Source organism: Gigantopelta aegis, chromosome 14 (assembly GCF_016097555.1).
Source record: "Gigantopelta aegis isolate Gae_Host chromosome 14, Gae_host_genome, whole genome shotgun sequence".
Lineage (NCBI taxonomy): Eukaryota > Metazoa > Mollusca > Gastropoda > Neomphalida > Peltospiridae > Gigantopelta > Gigantopelta aegis.
Genome location: NC_054712.1, coordinates 20,849,395 through 20,874,817, shown reverse-complemented (window position 1 = coordinate 20,874,817; position 25,423 = coordinate 20,849,395). Strand labels below are relative to the sequence as shown.

The following is a 25,423-nucleotide window of genomic DNA, read 5'->3' as shown; positions in this document are numbered from 1 at the left end:
TTCAATGCACTTTAATTTTGAGCAATCAAAAACAGGATCCTTGTACTTATTTGGACAAGTGAAATTAATTTTTAATTTTTTTAATTATTATTTTTTATTGTCCCCAGACCATTACACAGTGCCAGGGTTGGGGAGCCCTGATACACCGCCTTACAATTTATCTTAAAATTAATATACATACATGTGTAAACATACATACATATATACAAACATACACACATACATACGCATGCATACACGCATGCACGAATGCACGAATGCACTCACATTACATTCTATTCTGATATATGCAGGTACAAATCAAAATAAAATAGTACTTCCTTTTATGAACGCCTTATAGTCCAGGACTTTAAAAAAAAAAAAAAAGAGAAAAAAAAAAGAAGGGTAACAACGAGAGAAGAAGAAGGAAAACAAGAAGAACAAGACAAGTGAAAATATTACTGGACAAGTAGATTTCTTTATGTACTTGTCCGATGGACAAATAAAAAATTCTGCTTATTTCTATCGCTGACCATGGCCGTTGATATACCAGTCATGGTGTGCTGGCTTGTACGAGAAATAGCCCAATGGACCCACCAACGAGGATCCATCCTGCACCGACCACGCGTCAGGTGAACACTTTACCACTGGGCTAACCACTGGGCTAACCACTGGGCTAACCACTGGGCTAACCACTGGGCTAACCACTGGACTAACCACTTGGAAAGAGTGAAAAGTAACATTTGTTCATTTAGAATGGACCACAGGACTTTTAGACTGAGCCCCATTGATTACAATTTGCCACCACTGCCAGAAAGAAATGTTGATAAATTGTGACAATTTTGACAGCCCCGAGTCAGGCCACTGGCATCCAGAGATGGGACTCAGGATAGACATGCTCGAAACCTTTGTGGTATATGAGCATGTAAAAATCTTCCAAGTCAAGTCGAGCCATTTTGACAGGGAGGAAGGAAGAAAAATGGTTTATTTAACGACACACTCAACACATTTTATTTATGGTTATATGGGGTCGGGCATATGGTTAAGGACCACACATATATAGAGGGAGGAAACCTGCTGTCGCCACTTCATGGACTACTCTTTTCGATTAGCAGCAAGGGATCTTTTATATGCACCATCCCATAGACAAGATAGCACAAACCACGGCCTTTGATGTACCAGTTGTGGTGCATTGGCTGGAGTGAGAAATAGCCCAATGGGCCCACTGACGGGGATCGATCCCAAACTTACCGTGCATCAAGCGAGCACTTTACCACTGGGCTATGTCTCGCCATCCCCCCCCCACCCCACCCCACACTTTGACAGATGCACACTGTATATTTAGTCTCCTATTGGTCTAACCAGAAGGGACTAATGTTTTGTATCCGTCTGTGTCTGGCTGTCTGTCTGGCTGTTTGTCTGTCTGCTGTCTCACATAGAGTTTTCCAGACTTTCTTTTCCCGCATTGTCTCAAGATATTAAGCTGAAATTTAGTGTTTAGATTTATCATGTGGCGTTACATGACCTTCTTGGGGATTTATCCATTCTTCCCTTAACCCTTAAACTTTGGAGATACAGAAACAAATTAAGTTCAATATGATACAAGTATTGCCGTAACAGGACTCTCAGAGTGCTTATTTTTGCAGCAACCCAACCTCACTTGTATTCTCAGTGATTATAATTCAAAATGTATTAAATTGCTTTATTTAATTATTATTTGTAATCTGTATCTTATATATTTTATTTCTTTCTTTCTTTATTATCTTTAATCAATATTTTATATATTTTCTTGTTATTTGACAGATTCAAAATTGACTATTGCTTTATATATATATTTTATCTTTAATCGATGTTTTATATATTTTCTTTTTATTTGACAGATTCAAAATTGATTATTGCTTTATTTATTTATTTATTTATTTATTATTTTTAATCAATATCTTATATATTTTTTATTAATTAATTAATTAATTAATTAATTTATTATCTTTAATCCATATTTCACATATCATATTGTGTTAATTTGACAGTCTGGCCCCGAACCTGTGGACTCGGACAATTTTGCTGCGATGCTGATCCGCGCGCTGCTGGCCGCTCCGATGCGGGACAAGAAGTACATCACCGAGGCGCTCATGAAGCTGTACCGGAAGGAGGGCGTGTCCGAAGAGATGAAGACCAACATTTCGGTGGCGCTGATGAGCGTGCTTGACAGCAACGTGTACCCCGTCACGTGCACGCGCCCCGACGACAAGGAGTTCATACTGGCCGCGCTCGACGCACTGGAGTCCGTCTCCGAAGTCAATGCCCAGTACGTCAACCAGTTGATCACCAACTTCCTCGACGGAGACCGCGACATCAGGTATAGAGACAGAAACACACACACACCTTTTGCACTCGTTTGTAGTGCGCAAGAATATTATACGACGAAACTGTGTAGCAGTCAATAGATAACATTGAAAAAACAACTGGTATGTGTTTCTGTATTTATTACATACCACCTTTCTGTATTATGAAGGAAATGTTTTATTTAAAGATGCACTCAACATATTTTATTTACGGTTATATGGCGTCGGACATATGATTAAGGACCACACAGACATTGAGAGAGGAAACCCACTGTCGCTTCATTGTCTACTCTTTTCGATTAGCAGTAAGGGATCTTTTATATACACCATCCCACAGACAGGATAGTACATATCACAGCCTTTGTTACACTAGCTGTAAAGCACTGGCTGGAACAAGAAATAACCCAATAGTTCCACCGACGGGATTCGATCCTAGACCGATCACACATCAAGCAAACACTTTACCACTGGGCTATGTCCCGCCCCTTGAAAAGCTAGGATTCATGGCTTTAAGCAAGTGATCCGAGTGATTTTTTTTTTTAAATCATTGATTTCAATCATCACATCTTAACCGCACTTACTGCTAGTGAAAAAATGTAGAAGGTTTCTTCTAACAATTACCAAATGTTTAACATCTGATAGCCGATGATTAATAAATCAGTGTGCTCTGGTTTTTCTCGCACGGTGGGCCCACTGGGCTATTTCTCGTTCCAGCCAGTGCACCACGACAGGTACATCAAAGGCTGTGTTATGTGCTATCCTGTCTCTTGGATGGTACATATAAAAGATACCTTGCTACTAATGGAAAAAGAGTAGCCCATGAAGTGGCGGCAGTGGATTTCCTCCCTCAATATCTGTGTGGTCCTGAACCATATGTCTGACGCCATACAACCGTAAATAAAATGTGTTGAGTGCATCGTAAAATAAAACATTTCCTCGGGTTTCCTCTCTAAGACTATGTGTCAAAATTACCAAATGTTTAACGTCCAATAGCCGATGATGAATAAATCAGTGTGCTCTAGTGGTGTTGTTAAACAAAGCAAACATTAACCAGTCATAAGTTTATTTCTCTGTGTGGCCGGGGTGTAGCCCAGTGATAAAGCACTCACTTGATGCACGTGCTCTAGTGGTGTCGTTAAACGGACATTCCTGAGTTTGCTGCAATTTTTAAGATGTTATCAACTAACGGAGACTTTTTAACGACTGTAAGTACACATATCAAATATATTTTTCTGCATAAAATATTAGTGGCTGTATATTAAACTTGTTTCGGATCGTTCTAATATTTGTAGTAGGTTAAATTTCATTTTATTTCCTAAACATTATTTTTTCGTACGTACGAATTATTGGGCTTCTTACAAATATTGAGATGACCAGAAACACATTGAATATACAGACACTGATATTGTAAACAAGAAAATGTATTTAATATGTAAGTTTAATCGCAGAACTATTTTATTAGTCGGAAACATCTTACAATGCAGCAAACTCAGGAATGTCCTTTTAAACAGAAGAAAGAAAGAAATGTTTTATTTAACGACGCACTCAACACATTTTATTTACGGTTATATGGCGTCAGACATATGATTAAGGACCACATAGATATTCAGAGAGGATACCCGCTGTCGCCACTTCATGGGCTAATCTTTTCGATTAGCAGCAAGGGATCTTTTATATGCACCATCCCACAGACAGGGTAGTGCATACCACAGCCTATGATATACCAGTCGTGTTAAATAGAACAAACTTTCTCTGTGTGTATTACCAGATCTACAGTGCTGGCCATCCTGAGTCGGGGCGGCCTGCACGACCCGTACAAAAAGCTGATCAGAGAGCTTGACTCGTGGGACATCTGGAGTCTGGAGCGGGATGACCGGAAGGCAGAGCTGCGTCACATGGTCAACCAGTGGCTCAATAGGTACTGTGGGTTCGCCCCCCCCCCCCCCCCCCCCCACTGCTTTTGTTTCTCTTCAGTTTTTTAAACTAAGACACGTGTCAGCTGTTAAAACAAAATTGTTTTCAAACAGAAAAATGCAGGTAATTTTTTTTCAAGAGACAGATCAGTTAAAAAATATATCTAAAAAAAAATTAGGTAATTTTTTAAATAACTTTTCGATGTATAACAGTCATAAATTTGATAAAATCGTACATTATCGATAAATTCACAAACAAATATCAAACGATTCTTATAATTACAAACAACACTTCTATTTAATTAACAATACACAAAATTCAATTTCTAATATCCTTTCCATATGACCCATTTTTTGTAATGACATTCCATTTTACATAATGACAATCCATTTTACATAATGACGTAACTTTCTGAGGTTTATTGAAAGGTAAATATACTTTTTTTTTTGGAAATGTCATCCAATTAGAATGGAGAAAATCCTATAACAGTGGGAAGCTTGTAATTATAAAAGGATGCAGTGACTAAATATTAATTATCTCTGGTATTTCTTATCCATATGGTTCAACATAACCGCGTTAATAATAATCATATGAAGCACATGTGTAATAACAAGTGTAATGATGTAATTTTGGGAAGCGACGTCATAACATGACGTTGCGTCTCCAGTCCTAGCCCACACTGTGCATTTGAAATATGATGTCATTTCGTCGTCTCCTTCTAGTTGTGGCTGAAACATTTTGAGTTGGGTCTTGTTATTCATAAAGAATAAAACAATAATAATATGGATAATAAAGAAATTATTACACTTTCGTGTGAGTTGTACTGATTTTACGAAACTTGTGTCAGGATTCATGTATTACCCTCGCACTCGCTCGGACAATACAAAAATCCTGACACTCGTTTGGTAAAATCAGTACGACACACAAGCTCGTATAATAATCTCTATGTATCCGGTAGTAGTCCCCTGAAGATGAAATGTTAGAATGTATCTGTGTGTTACAGATGGATGACCTCGTACAGGCTACACATGAAGGACACCATGACCCAGCTGAAGAACGGCAAAAGTCTTCACGGTCGAATCTCTCGGGGCCAGCTCCAGGGACATGGGTCGGGTCATGGGTCGCCAGGACACAAGTCACCAGGACACAAGTCGGGGACGAGGCGGTCAAGTTTGAAAAGAGTATGATTGTTGTTCTTCTTCTTTTTGTCGTGACGCCATGACCACAGGTATCCCACCCCCCACCACCAATCCCCCACAAACAACAATGCCATGGGTGTTATGGTTATGTTATATTTCTTCTTTTTGTTGTTACGCCATGACCACAGGTATTCCACCCCTACCCCTCACCCCCTACAAACAACAATGCCAGGGGTGTTTTGGTTATCTTATATATATTATAAAGAGTAAAGGTGGACATTTTGAGACCAAAATTTACGAAGATGATTTATAAACAAATCCTAAATTCACTTACAAATGTATCAACAAAAGCTATACTTTGTTGGATGCATAATTGATTGTATATTAATAAATTACTAATGTCGAATTTACTTTCCACTACCTATTTAATAGATTTTAAATGAAACTTGCTTCACGGACATGAACTACGGAGGTTGGCATTATTCTTGTGTATTTCACCCCGTTTACAAAAGTAGTCTTATCTAACCCAGGTGTACAAACAACAGACATGTATTCAAGGACAATGGTAATTATTCAAATGTGTTTTCATTGGTTATTACAAATATATATGTACTTCAAATACGTTTTACTAATAGGATCGTTATCCTAAAGGTGAAAGGTCAGATTCACAATTTACCGCAGGCCAAAGTAAGATTGTGTATTGTGTTGCTCATGACAAAGAAGAAAATACATAAAAACAATAAAGAAGAGTTACCGGTCTTGTTCAAAATTTTAAGATTTCAATACTGATTCTGTCTGCGAGGCTTACATCGACTTTGACTTTACGTAGTAAAGCCACATTTAAATTTATTTCAGAAATACTATTTTTAATGAATATATAATCATGTATGATTGCAGAAAATTAATGTATACTTTTTGTCGTTATATGCGTTTTAAAATGTTTGGTGAATTATTTAAAATCTGTTCATCTTGAAGTGTCCTACTTTTACTCTTTATTTTATAATATAACCATAGCATCCCCAGGGTTGTTGTTTGGGGGTACCTGTTGCCATGGCGAAGTTAAAAGATAAGATAAATGCCATGGTGTTAACTATATCATTTGTCTAATGTTATGTGTTCATGTTTAGCTCTGTTTCTAGCTATACGTTTTGTCTCTGCCCATCTGTCCATCAGGGTCATGTTTTACAAAGCGATCTTAGGGCTAAGATTACCGTAAGTGCATAGCTACCATTTGGACTTAAGGTGATCTTAGCACCAAGATTGCTTTGTAAAACGGGGCCCTCCCCACATACAGTATATTTTTCTGTTTTGTTTTTGTTGTTTTTTCTGCAGTGCTTCAAGATATTGAGCCGAAATATTGTGTATACATGTAGCTTTATCATGTTGATTTACAGATCAAGTTTTACTTTCTTGGAGATTTACTGATTTTTTTAAAGAGTCATATTGGCCATTGAATTTAGAATATTGAATTGAAATTTGGTGTATACATAGCTTTATAGTTTGACTTGGATGGCAATTTACTCATTTTTGGTTCTTGAACTTGGGAGATACAATTTTGTTTATTATTATTATTATTATTTATCCCACTGCCCTCTTTCCTTTCTCTCCTTTGAATTCCATCTCATTTCTTCCCGATCTGGCAACTCCTCCCATCATTCAACTCCTTTCGCTGTCCATCTCCATATCCTAGTCCTTGTCTCTCGAGCCACGACAGGTGCTTGTCTCTTGTGGCTATCTGTACCAAACACCTGCCATTCTCCATCAGCTTTTAGAAGAGGGCTTTGTCTGACCACTTCGGGGAGTGTTCATTAGTTACTTCTGGCATTGTTAAGAGGCACTTGTAACCACCTACTATGCACTCCTACTAACGATGGTCGTTAGTTAGTGCCGTGGGTCAGACCAGCTTTATTAGTGGCAGAGAACAAGGATGCCAGGTGGGTGCAGGGACTGCACCCATGGAGGAAGTTGAGACAGGTAGGCAATGGTGTGGACAGCTCAGAAGACTAGAGTCAGAGGAAACTGACAGAAATGGTCGAAACAGATTGAAATTGTGGAAGAAATTGAAAAGTTTTTTATATTAAGATAATGAGAATGATAGGCAGAGGATGATAGATGAGAAAGATGAATGAATGTTTGATTGATTGATTTCAACTTATTTTCGTGCTTATATCCAATTAAGGTTCAAGCACGCTGCCCTGGGCACACACATCAGCTATCTGGGCTGCCTGTCCAGGACAGTGGGTTAGTTGTTAGTTTGTTAGTGGTTAGTGAGAGAGAAGAGGGTGTAGTGGCCTTACACCTACCCATTGAGCCCTTAAGAGCTCGCTCTGGGTTGGAGCCGGTACCGGGCTGCGAACCCTGTACCTACCAGCCTGTAGTCCGATGGCTTAACCACTGCGCCACCGAGGCCGGTTGAATGTTTGAGCCAGCTTTGATGGAACGAGATACAAAAATTAGTTGGGCCTGGTAAGGGACATATGTATTGCTTATTAGCAGTACTTTGAGAATACGTGCTTAGGAAGATGTTTAAGAATGTATTTACCATCTTGTTTAGAAACATGTTAAGCATAGCCAGCTACTTTTAACTTGTATACTCACTGTCTGGTAATGAAAACATTGATTATACCCTGAATACTAGTATATGCAACATGTATATTTGTAGTACAAACTGATGTATATCTTTTATAGCATTCGTGCAATCATGTAAGTAAATAAAATAATTTCTTTTCATTACTGCCATAATGAAGTTAGAAGACGGTGTTCTTATGGTTGGTAGTCAATGCGGTACTATACAGTCTTCTATCATGTTGGAATTTCTAGCCAGGGCCCCGTTCCACGAAGCGATCTTAGCCCTAAGATTACCTTAAGTGCATAGCTACCCTATGCAGTTAAGTTGATCTTAGGGCTAAGATCGCTTCGTGGAATGGGACCCTGGTGCTTATAAAACTTTTAGAGTCTAGACTCGAGACTAATAGAGTCTGAGACACTAATGTCATGACAACACCATACAAATTGTATGTGTGTAACGTGATTAGAGTTTGAGTCTGGACTCTAAAAGTTTTATAAGCACAGGCCCTGGGGCCCTATTTTCGAAGCCATCTTAGCGCTACGAAATCGTAAAACTGTCGTAGGTTGTGACGTCACTACAGCGCACGCCATAGTGACGTCATAGCTTACGATGATTTCACGATTTCGTAGGCTAAGATAGCTTCGAAAATATGGGCCCTGGTCTCAAGGCCTGTATGACTTGGTGTAGTTCTGGAGATCAATCAATGTGCTATTCTGTCTGTGGGAAAGTGCATATAAAAGATATCTCGCTGCTAATGGTAAAATGTAGCAGGTTTTCTTTGATGACTATGAGCCAAACTTACCAAATATTTGACATCCAATAGCCGATGATTAATTAATCAATGTGCTCAAGTAGTGTTGTTAAGCAAAACAAACAAACTTTGAAATGCCATGTGTCTCTAGGTACCGGCCTCGGTGGTGCAGTGGTTAAGCCATCAGACTACAGGCTGGTAGGTACAGGGTTCGCAGCCCACTACCGGCTCCCACCCAGAGCAAGTTCTTAAGGGCTCAACAGATAGGTGTAAGGCCACTACACCCTCTTCTCTCTCACTAACCACTAACCAACTAACGACTAACTCACTGTCCTAGACAGAAAGCCCAGATAGCTGAGGTGTGTGTGCCCAGGACAGCGTGCTTGAACCGTAATTGGATATAAGCATGAAGATAAGTTGAAATGAAATGTGTCTCTACAATCACATGCTCTGTGCTCAGATTACAGTGTCCTCGGTAAACCACTAATGCATCTAAAATATCTTGTTTTTGTTTTTACAGAAAAAATCGGTCTCGGTTGCAGATGTTCCAGGACGTAGTGTGACAGGTACACTTTTTGTTTTTTAAACTAGTTTATTGTTCCAGAAATATATAGAGAGCTTTAGCTGTATATAAAAATTATATATACATGTATATATATAGAAACAACGCAAATCGCTTTACATACTGTTCTGACTATTGCTGTAATTTTGTGTTTTATTCATGTTCACAGAAAATTAAAAGACGAAAACAAAGGTCCATTTTATTACAAATTTAAGATTAAAACTTGAGAGGCGTATATGCAAACTCTTTAAACTATGTACTGTCATTGGGTATGTTTACCAAATTGTGATGACATATTTAGTACTGACCTAACAGATGAAAAATTTTTTCATCTACTGAAACAACCCCCCCCCCCCCCCCCCCCCAAAAAAAATTGTGGGCAACTTTTCAGTAGACAAATGTATGTGTGATTATCTATCCTGCTTTTTATATGCCTGTCTATGATGGGTCATATTATGGTATGGCGTTGTCCGTCTGTCCGTCCATCTGTCCGTTCGTGCATACTTTTTCTTGTCCGGACCATATCTTGCATACAGGTGCATGCAGGACCATCAAACCTCTCATGTAGGAACAACTTGGGATGGTGGTGTGTCACATTCATTTACTAGATCACTGTGATACAAATAAATAAAATAATTTGTCTATATTCTGAACATTGTATGGTTTTCTATCAAACTCCTGACGGGCGTATCATGTACCTCACCGGTACTCTTGTTAGCTTGTGGTATTCTGTTATATTTTAATTTCATAATGTTCTACAATAGATCTCAGACATCCTAATACTTCATATGTTGTCCCAAATCCTCGCTTCACCCTGTACTGTCTTATTTCCAGCATGAGATCGATCCCTGTCAGTGGGTCCATTGGGCTATTTGTCACTCCAGCCAGTGCACCACGACTGGTATATCATAGGCTGTGGTATGTGCTATCCTGTACATATAAAAGATCCCTTGCTGCTAATTGTAAAGAATAGCCCATGAAGTGGTGACAACAGGTTTTCCCCTCTCAATATCTGTGTGGTCCTTAACCATATGTCCGACGCCATATAACTGTAAATAAAATGTGTTGAGTGCATCGTTAAATACATGTAAAACATTTCCTTCCTTCCAGCAGGCATATTTTTTCTTAAAACCCCCCCCCCAAAAAAACCCTACCAGGCCGTATTTTACTTCCTATTTTAAGCTCTAATTATAACACCACACGATATGAGTGTCTTGTATGAGAATAACCACAATAATAACCAATTGTAACAAGGAAGGAAATGTTTTATTTAACGACACACTCAACACATTTTATTTACCGTTATATATTATGGCGTCAGACATGTGGTTAAGGACCACACAGATATTGTGAGGAAACCCGCTGTCTCCACTTCATGGTCTACTCTTTTCGATTAGCAGCATGGGATATGCACCATTCCAGAGACAGGGTAGTACATACCACAGCCTTTGATATACCAGTCGTGGTGCACTGGCTGGAAAGAGAAATAGCCCAATGGACTCACCGACGGGGATTGTAACAAGACAAACATTACAATTTCATCAGTGCTATATATATACATGTAGTCACAAACCCTACTTTGAGCATGTGGAAATATACATGTTATGTTTGGTTAATTTACAAACCTGTAACACATCTGGATAAAGTTACAGTAGTGTCAAACAAGAGTGTGACGCTACCACGAGAAAACACCTTGTAAAATAGACTAGACTCGTCTCCACAACCTTTACTTCTCAGAGGTATATGCATTTTTAGAATTATAAAAAATGCATTTCATATCATTATAATTAAATTTCTGTTTCATTCATTACAACATAACGTCATACCATTGGTCCAGACGTACATGTAGCAACAGGAGTTTGTTCAATTCATATCTGATGATGTCATTTTATAGGGGCAAGAGTTGTGTTCTTGAGCTTTATTGTTTATGGACCAAAAGTAATTCAAAACAAAGTATGAAGTTTTAATGTTATTATTAGCAAGTATGATTTAAATTTAAATATAAGTGTTGTCTGTTATTTCTTTTACATTGTACGTTGATATAGGTATGAAAAAAAAAAAATCTGCAAACTTAAGTGAGAACGGTTTCACTGATTCACACAGTTTGCAGATGATTTTTTGTATTCATACCCCAATGAATGTAAAAGAAATAACAAACCATCCTTAAATAAACACCAGAATGACCATAAACACTCAGGCTGTATGGAAATGGATATTCTAAAGAAAAAAAAGATAAGTAATTAATGTCTGAAGACCTAGGGTCTGTCTCTTTATAGTAATGGATTTGAGTTATGACTTGTTTTTGTTTTTTTCCAAGAGGGGGGTGGGGCATAACCTAGTGGTAAAGTGCTCGCTCGATGTACGGTCGGTTTGGGATTGATCCCCGTCAGTGGGCCCGTTGGGCTATTTCTCATTCCAGCCAGTGCACCACGACTGGTATATCAAGGGCCGTGGTATGTGTTATCCTGTGTGGGATGGATCCCTTGCTACTAATGAAAAAATGTAGCGGGTTTCCTCTCTAAGACTACATGTATATGTCAAAATTACCAAATGTCTGACATCCAATAGCACAATGATTGATTAATCAATGTGCTCTAGTGGTGTCATTAAACAAAAGCAACCTTTAAAAACAAACTGTTTGTGTTTTTCCAGTGACTGTTGATAACCTGACGGACGCCTCGGTGATGGACGGACTCACCTACATGGATGCTATCAACTACTTCTGTGAGATGATGGTCGAGAGGGACGTCGAGATGCTCAAACGACGGAAAGCGTCCGAGAAGAAAGAAGAACAGTCCTCGATGGAGGCGAAACTTCCAAAAAACACAGTCCTCGTGTTGCCAAAACCTCCACAGTAAGTTCACATGAATGTTAAATATATAGAGCCAGGTTATCTATTGAAAAGAGAATGACCCGAGGTTTCTGTCATTGTAAGTTGTTAAACTGTAATCAAAATAGTCCCTTGAAGAGATTTGTGATTCAGATTATTAGTCCCCTATCGTCCGTCCCATCCTCCTACAAAAATAAATAATTTCATTTTGGTTTGATATAAGAAGAAAAGTAAAAGTGTTTTAGAAATAATAAAAAATTACTATTTGTGTGTGCAACTTAGAAAACAATTGACTCAGAAATCCATAACTATAGTCTGTCCCACGGGGAACACCTTTTTTTTTATTCTATGGAATTTACTACACGTTATTTATTTCTGAATCGATTGTTTTCTAAATTACACACAAAAATAGTATATTTTAGTTTTTTCCAAAACACTTTTATATATCTTTTTACATCAGACCAAACTGAAATTATGTACCAAATTTTTTTTTGCGGGAGGATAGGACGTACGATAGTAGTAAATTTCATAGTATGGAGAAAAGCATTCCCTGTGGGACGGACTATACATGTAGGTATCCGACTGGAGGAAACTATAGGTTTTGTCTCTCTTTATCTGTTAGTGTGGAACATAACCCAGTGGTAAAGCACTCGTGTGATGCATGGTCGGGTTATATAGAGGACTGATACCCATCGGTAGACCAATTGGGCTATTTCTTATTAGGCCAGAGCTACACAACTGGTGTAACAAAAGGCCATGGTATGTACTGCCCTGTCCTGTTCTGGCTACTGCATATAAAAGACCACTTTCTGCTAATCAGTCGAAAAAGAGTTTCCCATGCAGTGTCAGCAGCAGACTTCCTCTCTAATTGTCTAGGTGGTCCTTAACCGTATGTCTGGCACTGTATACCTATAATTACAATGTGTTGAATGTGTCGTTAAACAGGGCTTCTAGAATTTTTTTAAAATTCACTAGCCATGGGATCAGTGATTTTAAACATTTACTAGCCACTATTAACAATTCACTAATCCTATTTTACTTTAAGTTAATACAATTTTACTAAATAATAGTAATAATCGGATACATGTATGTCACCTAAAAAGGGAGACAGAGCTTAAAAACACTAACATTGGGAGGTTGTGGTTGGGGCAGGCTATTCATGTTTACAAAATAGACGTAACTTCCACATTTACTTTTCTTTTATGTGAGTGGAGCTACCATAATCTAGAAGCCCTGCATTAAATAAAACACTTCTGTCTTTCTTTCTGTCCGTCTGTCTGTCACACATACAGCTTTCCTGACTTATATTTTTGCAGCGCTTCAGGATATTGAGATTTATCATGTTGTTCAAGTTTGACATTCATGTGGATTTACTCATTTTTGACAGTCATGGCCCATGAAATTTGTCAGACCTGGTTCGGGGCCATGTGTTGCTTGAGCAGTACTCTCAGAATGCTTGTTTATTTCACATTGTTTTGGTTTTTAATTTTTTTCAGCAAAGCTGCGCTTACTCGTCTTGGAGAGATGCATACAAGTCACTGTAAACCAGAGAGAGAAACCAACCTCAGCACTGGTACGTGTCTAACATATAATTATAGAGGATTCGTCACAAGTGTTTTTTAATATGGAAAATATCAACCGAGTCTATGTTAATCGGTATTTGTCGAGGCTCTGCCAAGACAAATATCGATTAAGTAGACAAGGGCCCGTGCTTATAAAACTTAAAGTCTAGACTTTAATAAAGTCCAGACTTTAACGTAATGCTATTTGGATGGCATTGCCATGACGTTAAAGTCTGGACTTTATTAAAATCTAGACTTTAAGGTTTATAAGCACGGGGCAAGGTTGATACTTTACTTAAAGATTGTCTGTTATTTCTTTTACATTCATCGGGATATGAACAAAAAGAAAAGAAAAAAAAAAGTCAGCCACAAACTGTGAGCAATGCTTTATGATCTCAAACAGAATCACACGTGACGTAACATTGACCAATTGGCAGTTTTGTAGAATATGCACGAGGTAACGAATACTGTTATTACATCCCGGTACACGTATTACACAGTGTTTACCCATAATCTGTTAAAGCTGCTCTTAGCTGTATATAGCATGTGAAACGCGGATGACAGAATGCAGTATACGGAATGCTGTAGAAATACCACAAGCATTATTTACTTGCATATGGTTTCGGCAGAGCCTCGACAAATAACGATCAACATAGACTTGGTTGATATTTTCTGTATTATAAAACTTGTGACAAATCCTCTGTATTTTAAAAGGCAAAATGAATTTGAGCTACTACCAAACTGGACACAAACACTATTTGGTGTCTAACGTGGCTATTTCGACATATATTGAGTGACAGAAAGATCATACATCGAGATAGAGGAAATGTGCCAGTGTCGTATAGGCTGCTACCTACTGTACCTGTAAAGCAACAAGGGATCTTTTATACACACTTTCCCATCATCATGACAGTACATACCACAGCCTTTGATTTGCCGGTCATGGGGCACTGGCAGAGTGGCAGTAACATTTTATCTATCAAAATAAAATCAAGAAAAGACAATTATTACCCATATGGTTGAAAATATCTTGGTACATATCAAAGTGATACGTCCCACTAGAACGCCAAGTGGGACTTAACATTTTTGACGTCAAACGATGACATCATCAATTGGCGCACAACCTTACAGGAATATCAACGAAACGAGATGAGTGATATAAATTAAGATCGATTATGGGTAATAAATAGGATATTAAACTTGCTACCATTTCGAATCATGTCTATGTCTCTCGTGAAATAATTTTCATTGTCCCTTGTTAAAGCTCGATCGTGACAGTTGAAAATTATTTCACTCGGGACATAAATATGATGGAAATGAAAGCTCGTTTAATATCCTATAATTATCTATCGTAATGACTTTGGCTGCAGTAGACACTAAGGTTTTCTTTCATCACTGGACAAGTTGCAAATGTGTTTATCCTATCGACACTTGACAAACCTTTAACCCTTTCAATGGTTTATTTCAGATTACCGATTTGTTTCAGATTACACTGTGCCTGGTGTGCGTTCCAATAAGCACGATGACGAGATCTTTAAAATCACGCGCTTCATCAACCTGCCGATGAAGACTCAGTACATGAACCCATTTCCCAGCGAGATAGACAAGTACGACCGGCGTTTCCAGGAGTCCATCCTCATCACGCTGAAATCGTCACAGAAGTTTTTCTTCCCGGAAAATTCGCATGTCATATTACCGCCATGCAGCTGAGTGTAGTTAAAAAAATATAAATAAAAAATGACAGTGCAGTCAGAAAATTCAATATCAATGGCTGTGATTTAAAAAATATATATATTTCAGTTGAATAAGAAAACTATTTTTTAGACATGGTGAGCTGTGATTTATGATTCAGCTAGCATTTACGAAAACAATTTTTAAAACATGGTAAAATAATGGCCAAAATGTGTGAAGTCAATTTCTGTTGTGTTTTTTGTCAATATTAGGTCAGTTGTCTGTGTCAGTCATCTGTGGGTCAGTATTTGTGTGTTGTTTTCCTGTGATTTTGTCTTCTCGCCTTTATCAAGTGGAAAGACGAGATCGAGGTGTGGCTATGGCGGTGATGTCAACTTTTGTGTTTAGATCAATCTTAAAGTTTTGCATTTATCTCCGTTTCTCACTAAACTATAACTATAACTGAATTTGGTATTTTTTTCAAATGTCATGTTTTTTAATATCCATTGAGATCTATGGATGTAACTGTCTGTGCCATGAATAAGTTTATGGAAGGCGAGACATTTAATTCTGGACAGTTCTTGTGATCAATATCTTGTGAGTGTGGCTGGACTCCAATCCTCAGTGTGATCATTGTTGTGATTGATTTTAGTGGCTTATGATCGATCTTACAATCGCTGTGAGTAGGGTCAGTATTAACGTATATATTACCATTTTAATTAACTTACTGTTTTAAAACATGATGCTGATAATTCATGGATCCCTATTACAGAATACAATCTTAGCTAAGCTTAAATATATTAATTGGAAGTGGGGGAGAGGTGCATTGCAACTCCCAACTGTGAAGAAAATGCATTGCCTCCTCCCCCCCCTCCCCCAACTGAAAGGCAAATTAATACATAACGGAACCCCTCAGTTGTTGACATCCTCTGACGCTTATGCTATATCTGATATTAAAGGCTTAAGAATGATCTGGAACAATTGCTGTTTGTCATTTACATTGTAAGGCCTATACTATTACCTCTTTAAGTAACTTAATTTTTTAAATGTGTTTGTTTTGTTGAAGTTTAGTGGCTTACAGTAACTGTTGATCCAAGGATTACAGTGTGCAAGCAAGTTTAAGTAACTTACAAGGGATGGGAATTCTCCTCGGATCAGCTGTTTTCCTCTCATGGAACATTGCATTTCATCGCATTTTAATCGTCCTTTCCTCCAAAATGTGTCAGATGGCACAGATTTTAACCTAGGCTTTCAAGAATTTCCGGGACCCCTCTAGATTTCCTCTTTTTTACAGTTCACCAATTCCCACCCCTACTTACTGTTTCGAACTTAAATTTGTAATGAAAAATTCATGAATCCCATTCCACAACACGATCTAGATCCTGTTGTGGAATCAGATTCTGGAATTGTTCATGGTATAGGACTACGTGTTACTGACATTTGTGGCCTTAAGAATAATCTTACATTTTCGGTACGTACATTTATATAGGACCTATATTATTACCATTTTATATAATTAAACTGTAAAACAGGATATTTTTTGGTGGGGTTTTTAAAAATATTTTTTTGGGGTGGTGGAATGGGTGGTAATTCTTGTACCGATTTCATGGAAATTGAGGTCAGATGTATGATTTCATGTTAGGTCTCACTACACAGATGTCATCTGCCATTGAAACCCATGTTAAATTGCACAACTTCAAATGAAGATTGACAATAGAACGGGTTCTCGTTGGCACTAACAACATACACCATTGCGAATATACATGTACATGTATAAGTATTTATTTTAACTCTAAAATTGGAAACATTTTCGCCTCAGGTTTTTTAAAATTATTATTAAAAAAAAATTATTACCCCCAGATCATAGGCAATGTCAAGGTTGGGAAGCCTTTAATCACTGTCTTACAGTATCACATAAAAGTTATATACAAATATTATGACATACCAAATTATAAAAATATATATTATATGTGATGTTTAAGATTTTCTATTTACAAATATGAATCTATATAGGCTTCCTCATACAATTAGTTTCCAACTTGTAATCTGAGGGTCAAAAGGAAATAAAATTAAAAAAAAACAGAGAGAAGAGAAGGAAAGGGTAAGCTTTTAGCTATATGACCGCATCTGGCTGTAGTACCGGTCTGAACAGGTGGTTCATTAACTGATTCACTCCGGCTGTCTCTTGTGCTATACACTCATGTCCCAAAAGGTCAATTCACAATATTACAAAATAACATGGGCAAAATACAGCCAGAAGGCTTACCATTGAACATACATATTGTTTTAATAATTAACCATTTCCTAGAAGTGACTATGTGAACTATAAATTGTGTCACAATTAGGAACTATAGTGGACCATGATCAATTAACTTTAACCCGGAAATAAACTGTGTAGTGAGACCTTAGTTATGGTAAAACTAATTGATTTTTCTGTAGGTTGTAGTTGGGTTTTTTTTTGTTGGGGAGGGGGTGGGGGGGGTGTGGGGGGGGTGTGTGGGCATATTTTTAGGAGGGCCAGGAATTATTGTGAGAGTTGTTGTTGTTGGAATTTGCATGTCCAAGTATGGTTAATATAATCTGTCCAACCGTCCATAAATACTGTGATATATTTGATGTTTACGAAGTATTAACAAAATACAGTCTCCCATCCGTAAAAATACCACAAACTGCTGAAATTTTACTGTTTATTTATGAAAATTGTTTTCTATACTTCTTATATCATTGTTTATACAAAGCTTTATTATAATGAAATGAAATTTATGTATGTTGATTTGACTTTTATTAAATTCCTGTTGTATTTTTGGTACCATTAAATCTATGAGCCAAAAGTTTGACACCTTTAATAAAAGTGATTAAATATTTTAAACCCTTAAGAAAGTGTTTTTGTTGTTATACATGTAGTTAATGTACATTTTGTTTTTTTATTGGACGGTTTGCTGCCTAGTTTAGACAATAGAACACTCAATAGATTAATCTTTGCACTACACGGACACCATGCTATCATTCATGAATAATATTTGAGAGGAACCACACTGCTACCATATGCAGGGCAGCACAAACCACATGTACGAGCTGTAGGGAGCTATGACCCATCATACATTAGGGGAGTGGTTTGCCACTCGGATACAGACAGGCGGATGACAAAAATTGATGTAAAAGTATGTTTTGTTTAATGACAACCCAATAGTACATTGATTTATTAATCATCATTTGTTGGATATCAAACATTTGGAAGTTGCCAAACAGATAGACTGCTAGACAGACATGGATAGGCAGGCAGACAGATGGGTGGACAGGCATAGGCAGGCAGACAGACGGATAGACACAGATAGGCTGACGGACTGATAGACAGATAGCCTAGCAGACATATAGATGGACAGACACAGATAGGCTGGCAGACATATAGATGGACAGACACAGATAGGCTGGCAGACAGATAGATAGGTTGGGAGACCGATAGACAGCAAGCTAGATAGACATAGGCAGGCAGACCGACAGATAGGCAGGGCGACAGGTGGGTGGACAGACATTGGCAGGCAGACAGACACAGATAGACTGGCAGACATATTTCTAGATAGATAGCCAGACAGATACAGATAGACAGACAGGCTGGCAGCCAGCCAGACATACATAGATAGGCAGACAGAGAGAAAGGCAGCCAGCCAGATAGATCGATAGATGGGCAGCCAGACAAACAAGACTATGCATTGTTTTGATAGACAGTTTATTTATTGACAATACAAATGTAGAATATACATAAAATCAGTATAAATGATAAAATTGTAATGAGCCAGTGACTATACTGAGTTATGAGAGATCATCCAGTATCTAAAACAACAGACAAATCAACACAGTATAGTTGGAAAAAAATGGTAGCACAAATGAAACCATGCGTAGTATAAAACCTGGTGATGTGTCGTTAAACAGGAATTAATTTTTCTTTCTTTTATTCTGGTATCAGAATTGAACACACCTTTTTTTTATGATCTTAATTGCAGTTACGACTCTTCAAAAAAGAAAAACAAACGAACAAATAACACTGGAACAACAATGAAAAATACCCTCCCCCCTAAAGAAAACCCAACCCCCCCCCCTCTCTCCCAACCACCCAAAACAGCCAACCTCCCAAACAACCCCAACCCCCTATTTTTTTTAAAAACAAACAATCCTCCCCACCAAACCACCTCACTGGAACAACAATAAAAATACGCCTCACCTACTCCCCCCCCAAAAAAGAATAAATAAAACGAACCAAAAAACAAACAAAACAAGCAACATACCATCCAGCCCTAAAAACAAATACACCCCCAACAACAACAACAACAAACAAAACAAACAACAACACTATTGGCGTGTGAGGCATGAAACGTGATGGCAGTTTAGAGGTAAGCGGGTAGTGGCGAAAGATAACAGTTTATTATGAAAGAGAGGCAATCCTCCCACCCCGAAGATGCTTCTGATATTAATAGGCTAGGAGCATTAGCAAATAACCTGGACAAAATTAGTAGAAAGCTGAATTTTTCAGTAAAGCTCCAGAAAGTCGTACCTGTACCAACATCATAAAGTTCTGCAAATTCTACCCTGTGGCATTTTAAAAAATTTTAAGATGGCCACCATTACCATCAGCGATAAGTGGGAAAACTCCAAAAGGACCATAACTGCTTAACCACAGGCTTCAGAAGAATGATTTTAATGTGTAAATCCATGTTTCGAGGTTTTTTTAATCCACTGGGTACAAATATGTTTCAATTCCATCTGAAATAATACAAGATGGCTACCATTAAGCTAATAATCGGCTGAGAAAACGGGCATTTCTTTACTTTACTATAAATAATACATAATTCACAATGCATAACATTGAAGAGGCGTTTTACAAACAAAATCTTGATAAATGGAGGTAGGGCAAAACACAAAATGTCTGTTTTTGTTTAGCATGTGTGAATTATGACCGTGCAAGTGAATTTTGACCTTGCGTATCAATTTTCTTGTTCTTTTTTTATAACATTATTTGACCAGTGGACTAAATATGTTACTAATTTCGCTATTATTTATTTGATGGGCAACAATAATTTACCCTTTTAGCATTATAGGAATACCTTCTGATGAGTTGGTTAGTATTTTCCCATTTGATTTTCAATAAACAAAATGGCCGCCAACCCATATAAGAACAAATATGGAAATATGAATGCATTAGCTAAATGCCATTTACACTTTGTTTCCTAATACTATAAATGAAGAAGATAGACCCCAACTTGTATGACTCGAGAGAACTGGTTGATATATTGAGTAGCTTGTCATTTATAGCTGATTACAGAGTTTCAGCGTCTGTATGATGCATTTCTTACAGACGAGCAGTTGTATGATATTTGAGGGTGATCTTGTAAATTTTATATCTGACAATGCTGACTTCAATGTTAGAACCCATACAGGTCATGGCACTTGGCACGTTCTTGGTGGTAATGCATGTGTTACTCCTACAGGTGAGAAAGTAGACCAGTCTGTCATTCCTCGGTCAACTCAAAAAGTCATGACTATTGTCCAAACAGGTGAACTTAGAAAAGTACAAATCAAAGTGTACAAAAAGCCCACTGCCCCAGGATTGAAGTCCATCATGATTGGGCCTCTTGAACCTCCCAAACCAAACCCACCTCCCCTGAAAGTGTCCAAAGGCTTGGATAGTATCTGGTTAGCAAGTTTCTCACTTGGCATCCCTGTTTCACAATGTCGATTATGGAGCGGCTTCATGCAATGTGCTGTGACGGGAGATTATCATGAGAAAACAAAGATTCAGATCTTGCCATTCATTAATCAGGACTCATCTCAACCTGAAACTATCTATTCTGCTTTGTGTTTTGCACAAAAGTTGTCCGGAAAGCATTCACTCGGTATTTGTCCTATCACATTTGACCAATCCTTGTACACCAAAGCAATCGAAATTGTGATATCGTCTTTCCCAGAGCTCAATAAGATTGTTGTTAAGACTTTGGAGATTTCACTTACCCATGTTGTATATGGGGTCAATTGGATATGTAATGGGTGGTAGTGGTTTAGAAGATCTGTAGGCAACTGTTTATGCTCTAAATACTGTCATCCATATGATGACAGGCCATGCATATGATCGTGCACGCCACATTCATTTTTTATGAAATAAATGTTCATATTTTTGGGAAACCGGGTAGACCTATGTTTGAACATATTGGTTTCAATTATTTAACCTTATACTGTGGTTGGTATGTATTGAGGGGGAAAAAGTGAACGAATTAACCATCATAACAGAATTTGTCTACACAATCATTTATCGAGGCTTATTTATCTTTAAAGATGGCATCGTCGTTAAGCCATCGAACATAAGGCTGGTAGGCACAGGGTTCACAGCCCGATACCGGCTCCCACCCAGAGCTCATTGGGTAGCTGTACGGCCACTACAACCTCTTCTCTCTCACTAACCATTTACAACTGACCTACTGTCCTGGACAGACAGCCCAGATAGCTGAGGTGCGTTCCCAGGACAGCGTGCTTGAACCTTAATTGGATATAAGCACGAAAATAAGTTGAAATAAAAAATGAAAAATAAATATATGATTACATGGATGAGTGTGCAGGAAGAATAACAAGAAGTATAACATTATTTAATGTAACGACACCAATAAAGCACATTTATTTGTTTATACTCGGTTATTGGATGCCAGCGACGTCCTTTGATATATCAGTCGTGGAGCACTCGTTGGGACGGAACTGTAAGAATAAGAATCACTTATCTAATACAGAGACCTACCTTAATTTGTGAATTGTTCAAAGTATTAATATGCCTAATAATAATAATAATAATAATAATAATCATCATCATCATCACCATTATCATCTTCATCATGGTCAGCATCATAACAACAATAACACGTTGATACAATAATAATAATAATAATTATTATTATTATTAAGTTTCACAATAATAATGATAATAATATTGTTGTTGTTGTTTCATAACAATAATAATAATCATCATCATCATCACCACCACAACCATCATTATCATCATCACCACCACCACCATCATCACCACCACCACCGTCATCATCATCATCATCACCACCACCACCATCATCATCATCACCACAACCATCATTATCATCATCACCACAACCATCATTATCATCATCATCACCACCACCACCACCACCATCATCATCGTCATCATCATCATCATCACCACCACCACCATCATCATCATCACCACAACCATCATTATCATCATCACCACCACCACCATCATCACCACCACCACCGTCATCATCATCATCATCACCACCACCACCATCATCATCATCACCACAACCATCATTATCATCATCACCACAACCATCATTATCATCATCATCACCACCACCACCACCACCATCATCATCGTCATCATCATCATCATCACAACCACCATCATATCATCATCATTAAATTATAAATAAGAATTGAAACTTATACATACTTCCTTATACTTACATTCTTGTACTTAACACCGAACATCTTCGGGTATTACTGGAATTACTAATCTACGTAGTAGACGGCCAGGCGATTACACTTTTTAAATATCAAGGACTTAAATCTGGAGGAAATCTTCAAGAGCCCGCTTCAAGCACCTTTGTCGCTCTCTCCGTAATTGGCACAAATGCCAACGCTGTCCTGTTTAGGAAAATTGAACTGGCATGACAAAAGCAAAAAAATACGTATTTGCACTCGGGGTCATGTTAAAATGAGCAAGGTAGGAAACACAGTACGATGATGGAAAACAAGTATTCAAAGGCAAGGGCTCCACGGAAGCTTTAAAGAAGTGCTCAGGTAGGTTTAATCACTATTTATTTTGTTACAAGTATTTGTTGCGAGTAAATTAGGCGATGTGTCAGACGATGTACCCACACACTCCATTTTAAATGTAAAAAGACCCCCGATCTTTCGCTATTGTAATGCGTAATTTGAAAGAACTGCTCGCGCCGGCCAAAAAGAACAAACAAAACATTACGTTTGAAAGTTAATTCTATTTTCCGACTGGTTAACAAATCTCGTTTTATTCACAAGGAAACAGTTCTTTTAAGTGCACCTTGTGGACGTTTCCAAGTCCCATTCCGTTCTTTTTCTCTCGCAGCTTGAAACAGCCACATTTAATTTGTGTGTGGAGTGTTTTCGCTGCTAATTAAACAGTTCCAGCTTGTTTTCGCTGTTACGTATTTATAAGTGACGTGCCACTGACATAAAAGAGACAGTAAATAGGAAATATCAACTTCATTGATACATTTAAATACATTCAAATCTGAATGATATTCTAAAAGGCCATCAACTTAAATTTTGAGTTTGGTGTTAGCGTTATTAAAAAAAAAAGAGAAAAAAAAAGAAAACAGTCACCATACTAAACAATGGATATTTCCTTTGTTGGATCGATATGTTCATTTCTGTTGTCTCTGAGCCTGACTTCATCGACATACACTTACCGCCACAATTTCGAATATGACTTTGACAACGACTACGACGTCAGAGAAAATCCCAGTTCGAGAGGACCCAGTTGGGGGTATTTCGTCAACGAGTTACGCGATTCCAGGAAATGCTCTGAAGTGAAGGGCATGTTCTACAAGAAAACCTTCTCAAGGAAAATCAAAGCAAGTAAGTTGGTCATCACGTTTAATAATTGGTGGAAGGTGATATAGTATACATGAGCGGATGTAGGATTTTGTAAAAAGAATGGGTGATGATGGCCGTGGTAGTCGTAGTGGAACATATTAATTAATGTTTAGTTATTTTTGTGCTTGTATCCATTTAAGGTTAAAGCACGTTGTCATTCGGGAACAATGGGCTAGTAGTTAGTTACTTAGAGAGAGAGAGAGAGACAGAGAGAGAGACAGAGACAGCAGACACAGAGAGAAAAGAGACAGACACACACACACAGAAAAGAGAGAGAGAGAGAGGAAGGAAGGGAGAGAGAGATAGAGAACGAGTGGGGGGGGGGGGGGGGGGCGGGGAGGAAGACGTCAGTGTCGTGGCCTTGTTCAGAAGTACATGAAGCTACAAAATCGATCCACACTAGTAGTCCTTTGGGGTTATTCCCGGACTAATTAATATACATATATACACACATACATATGCATATACATATATCACTATTTAAAGTTGAATAGAGTAAAAAATATTCAACATTAAATATTTGTCTATTAATGGTACAATTTTCACTCTACTTACTTTTAAAATTGCGCATGATTCTTTACTTAATGTAAAAAAAAAAAAGAAGCTATATCATTGAGAAGCTACCTAATACCTTCTGCACGTACTGAAAACGATGGACGATTGGCCCACTAACTTCTTTTACCACAGTCTATAGGTCTAGTGGTTTTGTTTATCTAGGATAAATTGCACTTCCTTATTTCTCATCCCCACCTCTCAGCATTTTCAAAATGCATTTTGAAGTTCTTTCACCCTGATTTTATCCACACGACCATCGTTAAATCATCTCAAAATGTTGGGTGAATAACCCAAGAAGTAAGGATGTGCATTTGATCCCGAAAAATTCCGACGCCATATAACCGTAAATAAAATGTGTTGATTTCTTTCTTCGTGATCCCGGTAAAGACGACGAGTTATAAGAGAAGAAATGGTCTAATGGACCAGCGTTTCAGTAATCGCAGTGGACAGTTTAATAGCGTATCAATTGTCATAACATTGGGGACATTTTGTTTTGTATTATGAACCATTTTAAAAGTAACCTATGTATCAAAGTGAAACTAGTATCACCAATAGATAACGTAAGAAACAATGTGAACGACAAAGCCGTAATGCATGATCAGGGCCGTATATTTGTACAGTATAGTCCAATGGATATTTGGCAAAATAGTGGTTTATTCCAGTAATCTATCTAGTGCCTCGTCCACAGAACAGTCACTCCCGAGGAGATACTTTACTGGAGATTTCATCATTCTTGCACCGCCACAAAGAGGACTGCCACTCCAGACTACTTTATTAAATGACAACTAGCCCCGGACAGAGCTACTGGAATAAAGTACAGATGTGATGACATGCACTCTTTTGTGTGTGCATATGTGTACAGGGCTGCTTTTTGTCCGA

At 37.9% G+C, this 25,423-nt stretch overlaps 1 protein-coding gene and 1 long non-coding RNA gene across 4 annotated transcripts in view; one reads left to right on the top strand and one right to left on the bottom strand.

Moving 5' to 3' along the window:
* LOC121388220 (WD repeat-containing protein 97-like) overlaps positions 1 to 17,504 on the top strand; it is a 63,976-nt gene extending 46,472 nt beyond the window's left edge. For 2 of the 3 annotated variants that reach the window (XM_041519488.1, XM_041519486.1), the window contains 7 exons: positions 2,010 to 2,338; positions 4,093 to 4,242; positions 5,242 to 5,419; positions 9,218 to 9,263; positions 11,912 to 12,113; positions 13,586 to 13,662; positions 15,120 to 17,504. In XM_041519488.1, coding sequence (XP_041375422.1) covers positions 2,010 to 2,338; positions 4,093 to 4,242; positions 5,242 to 5,419; positions 9,218 to 9,263; positions 11,912 to 12,113; positions 13,586 to 13,662; positions 15,120 to 15,361 — 1,224 coding nt within the window. In that variant the 3' untranslated portion in view covers positions 15,362 to 17,504. The remainder of the gene's footprint in view (positions 1 to 2,009; positions 2,339 to 4,092; positions 4,243 to 5,241; positions 5,420 to 9,217; positions 9,264 to 11,911; positions 12,114 to 13,585; positions 13,663 to 15,119) is intronic. The other variant, XM_041519487.1, reaches the window with a different exon arrangement.
* On the bottom strand, positions 15,240 to 24,235 carry LOC121388221. The gene is made up of 3 exons (XR_005959953.1): positions 23,803 to 24,235; positions 22,820 to 22,999; positions 15,240 to 15,357 (listed from the first exon to the last, which is right to left on the bottom strand). It is a non-coding gene; the product is annotated as an uncharacterized LOC121388221 (long non-coding RNA).
* Between the last annotated feature and the right edge of the window lie 1,188 nt (positions 24,236 to 25,423).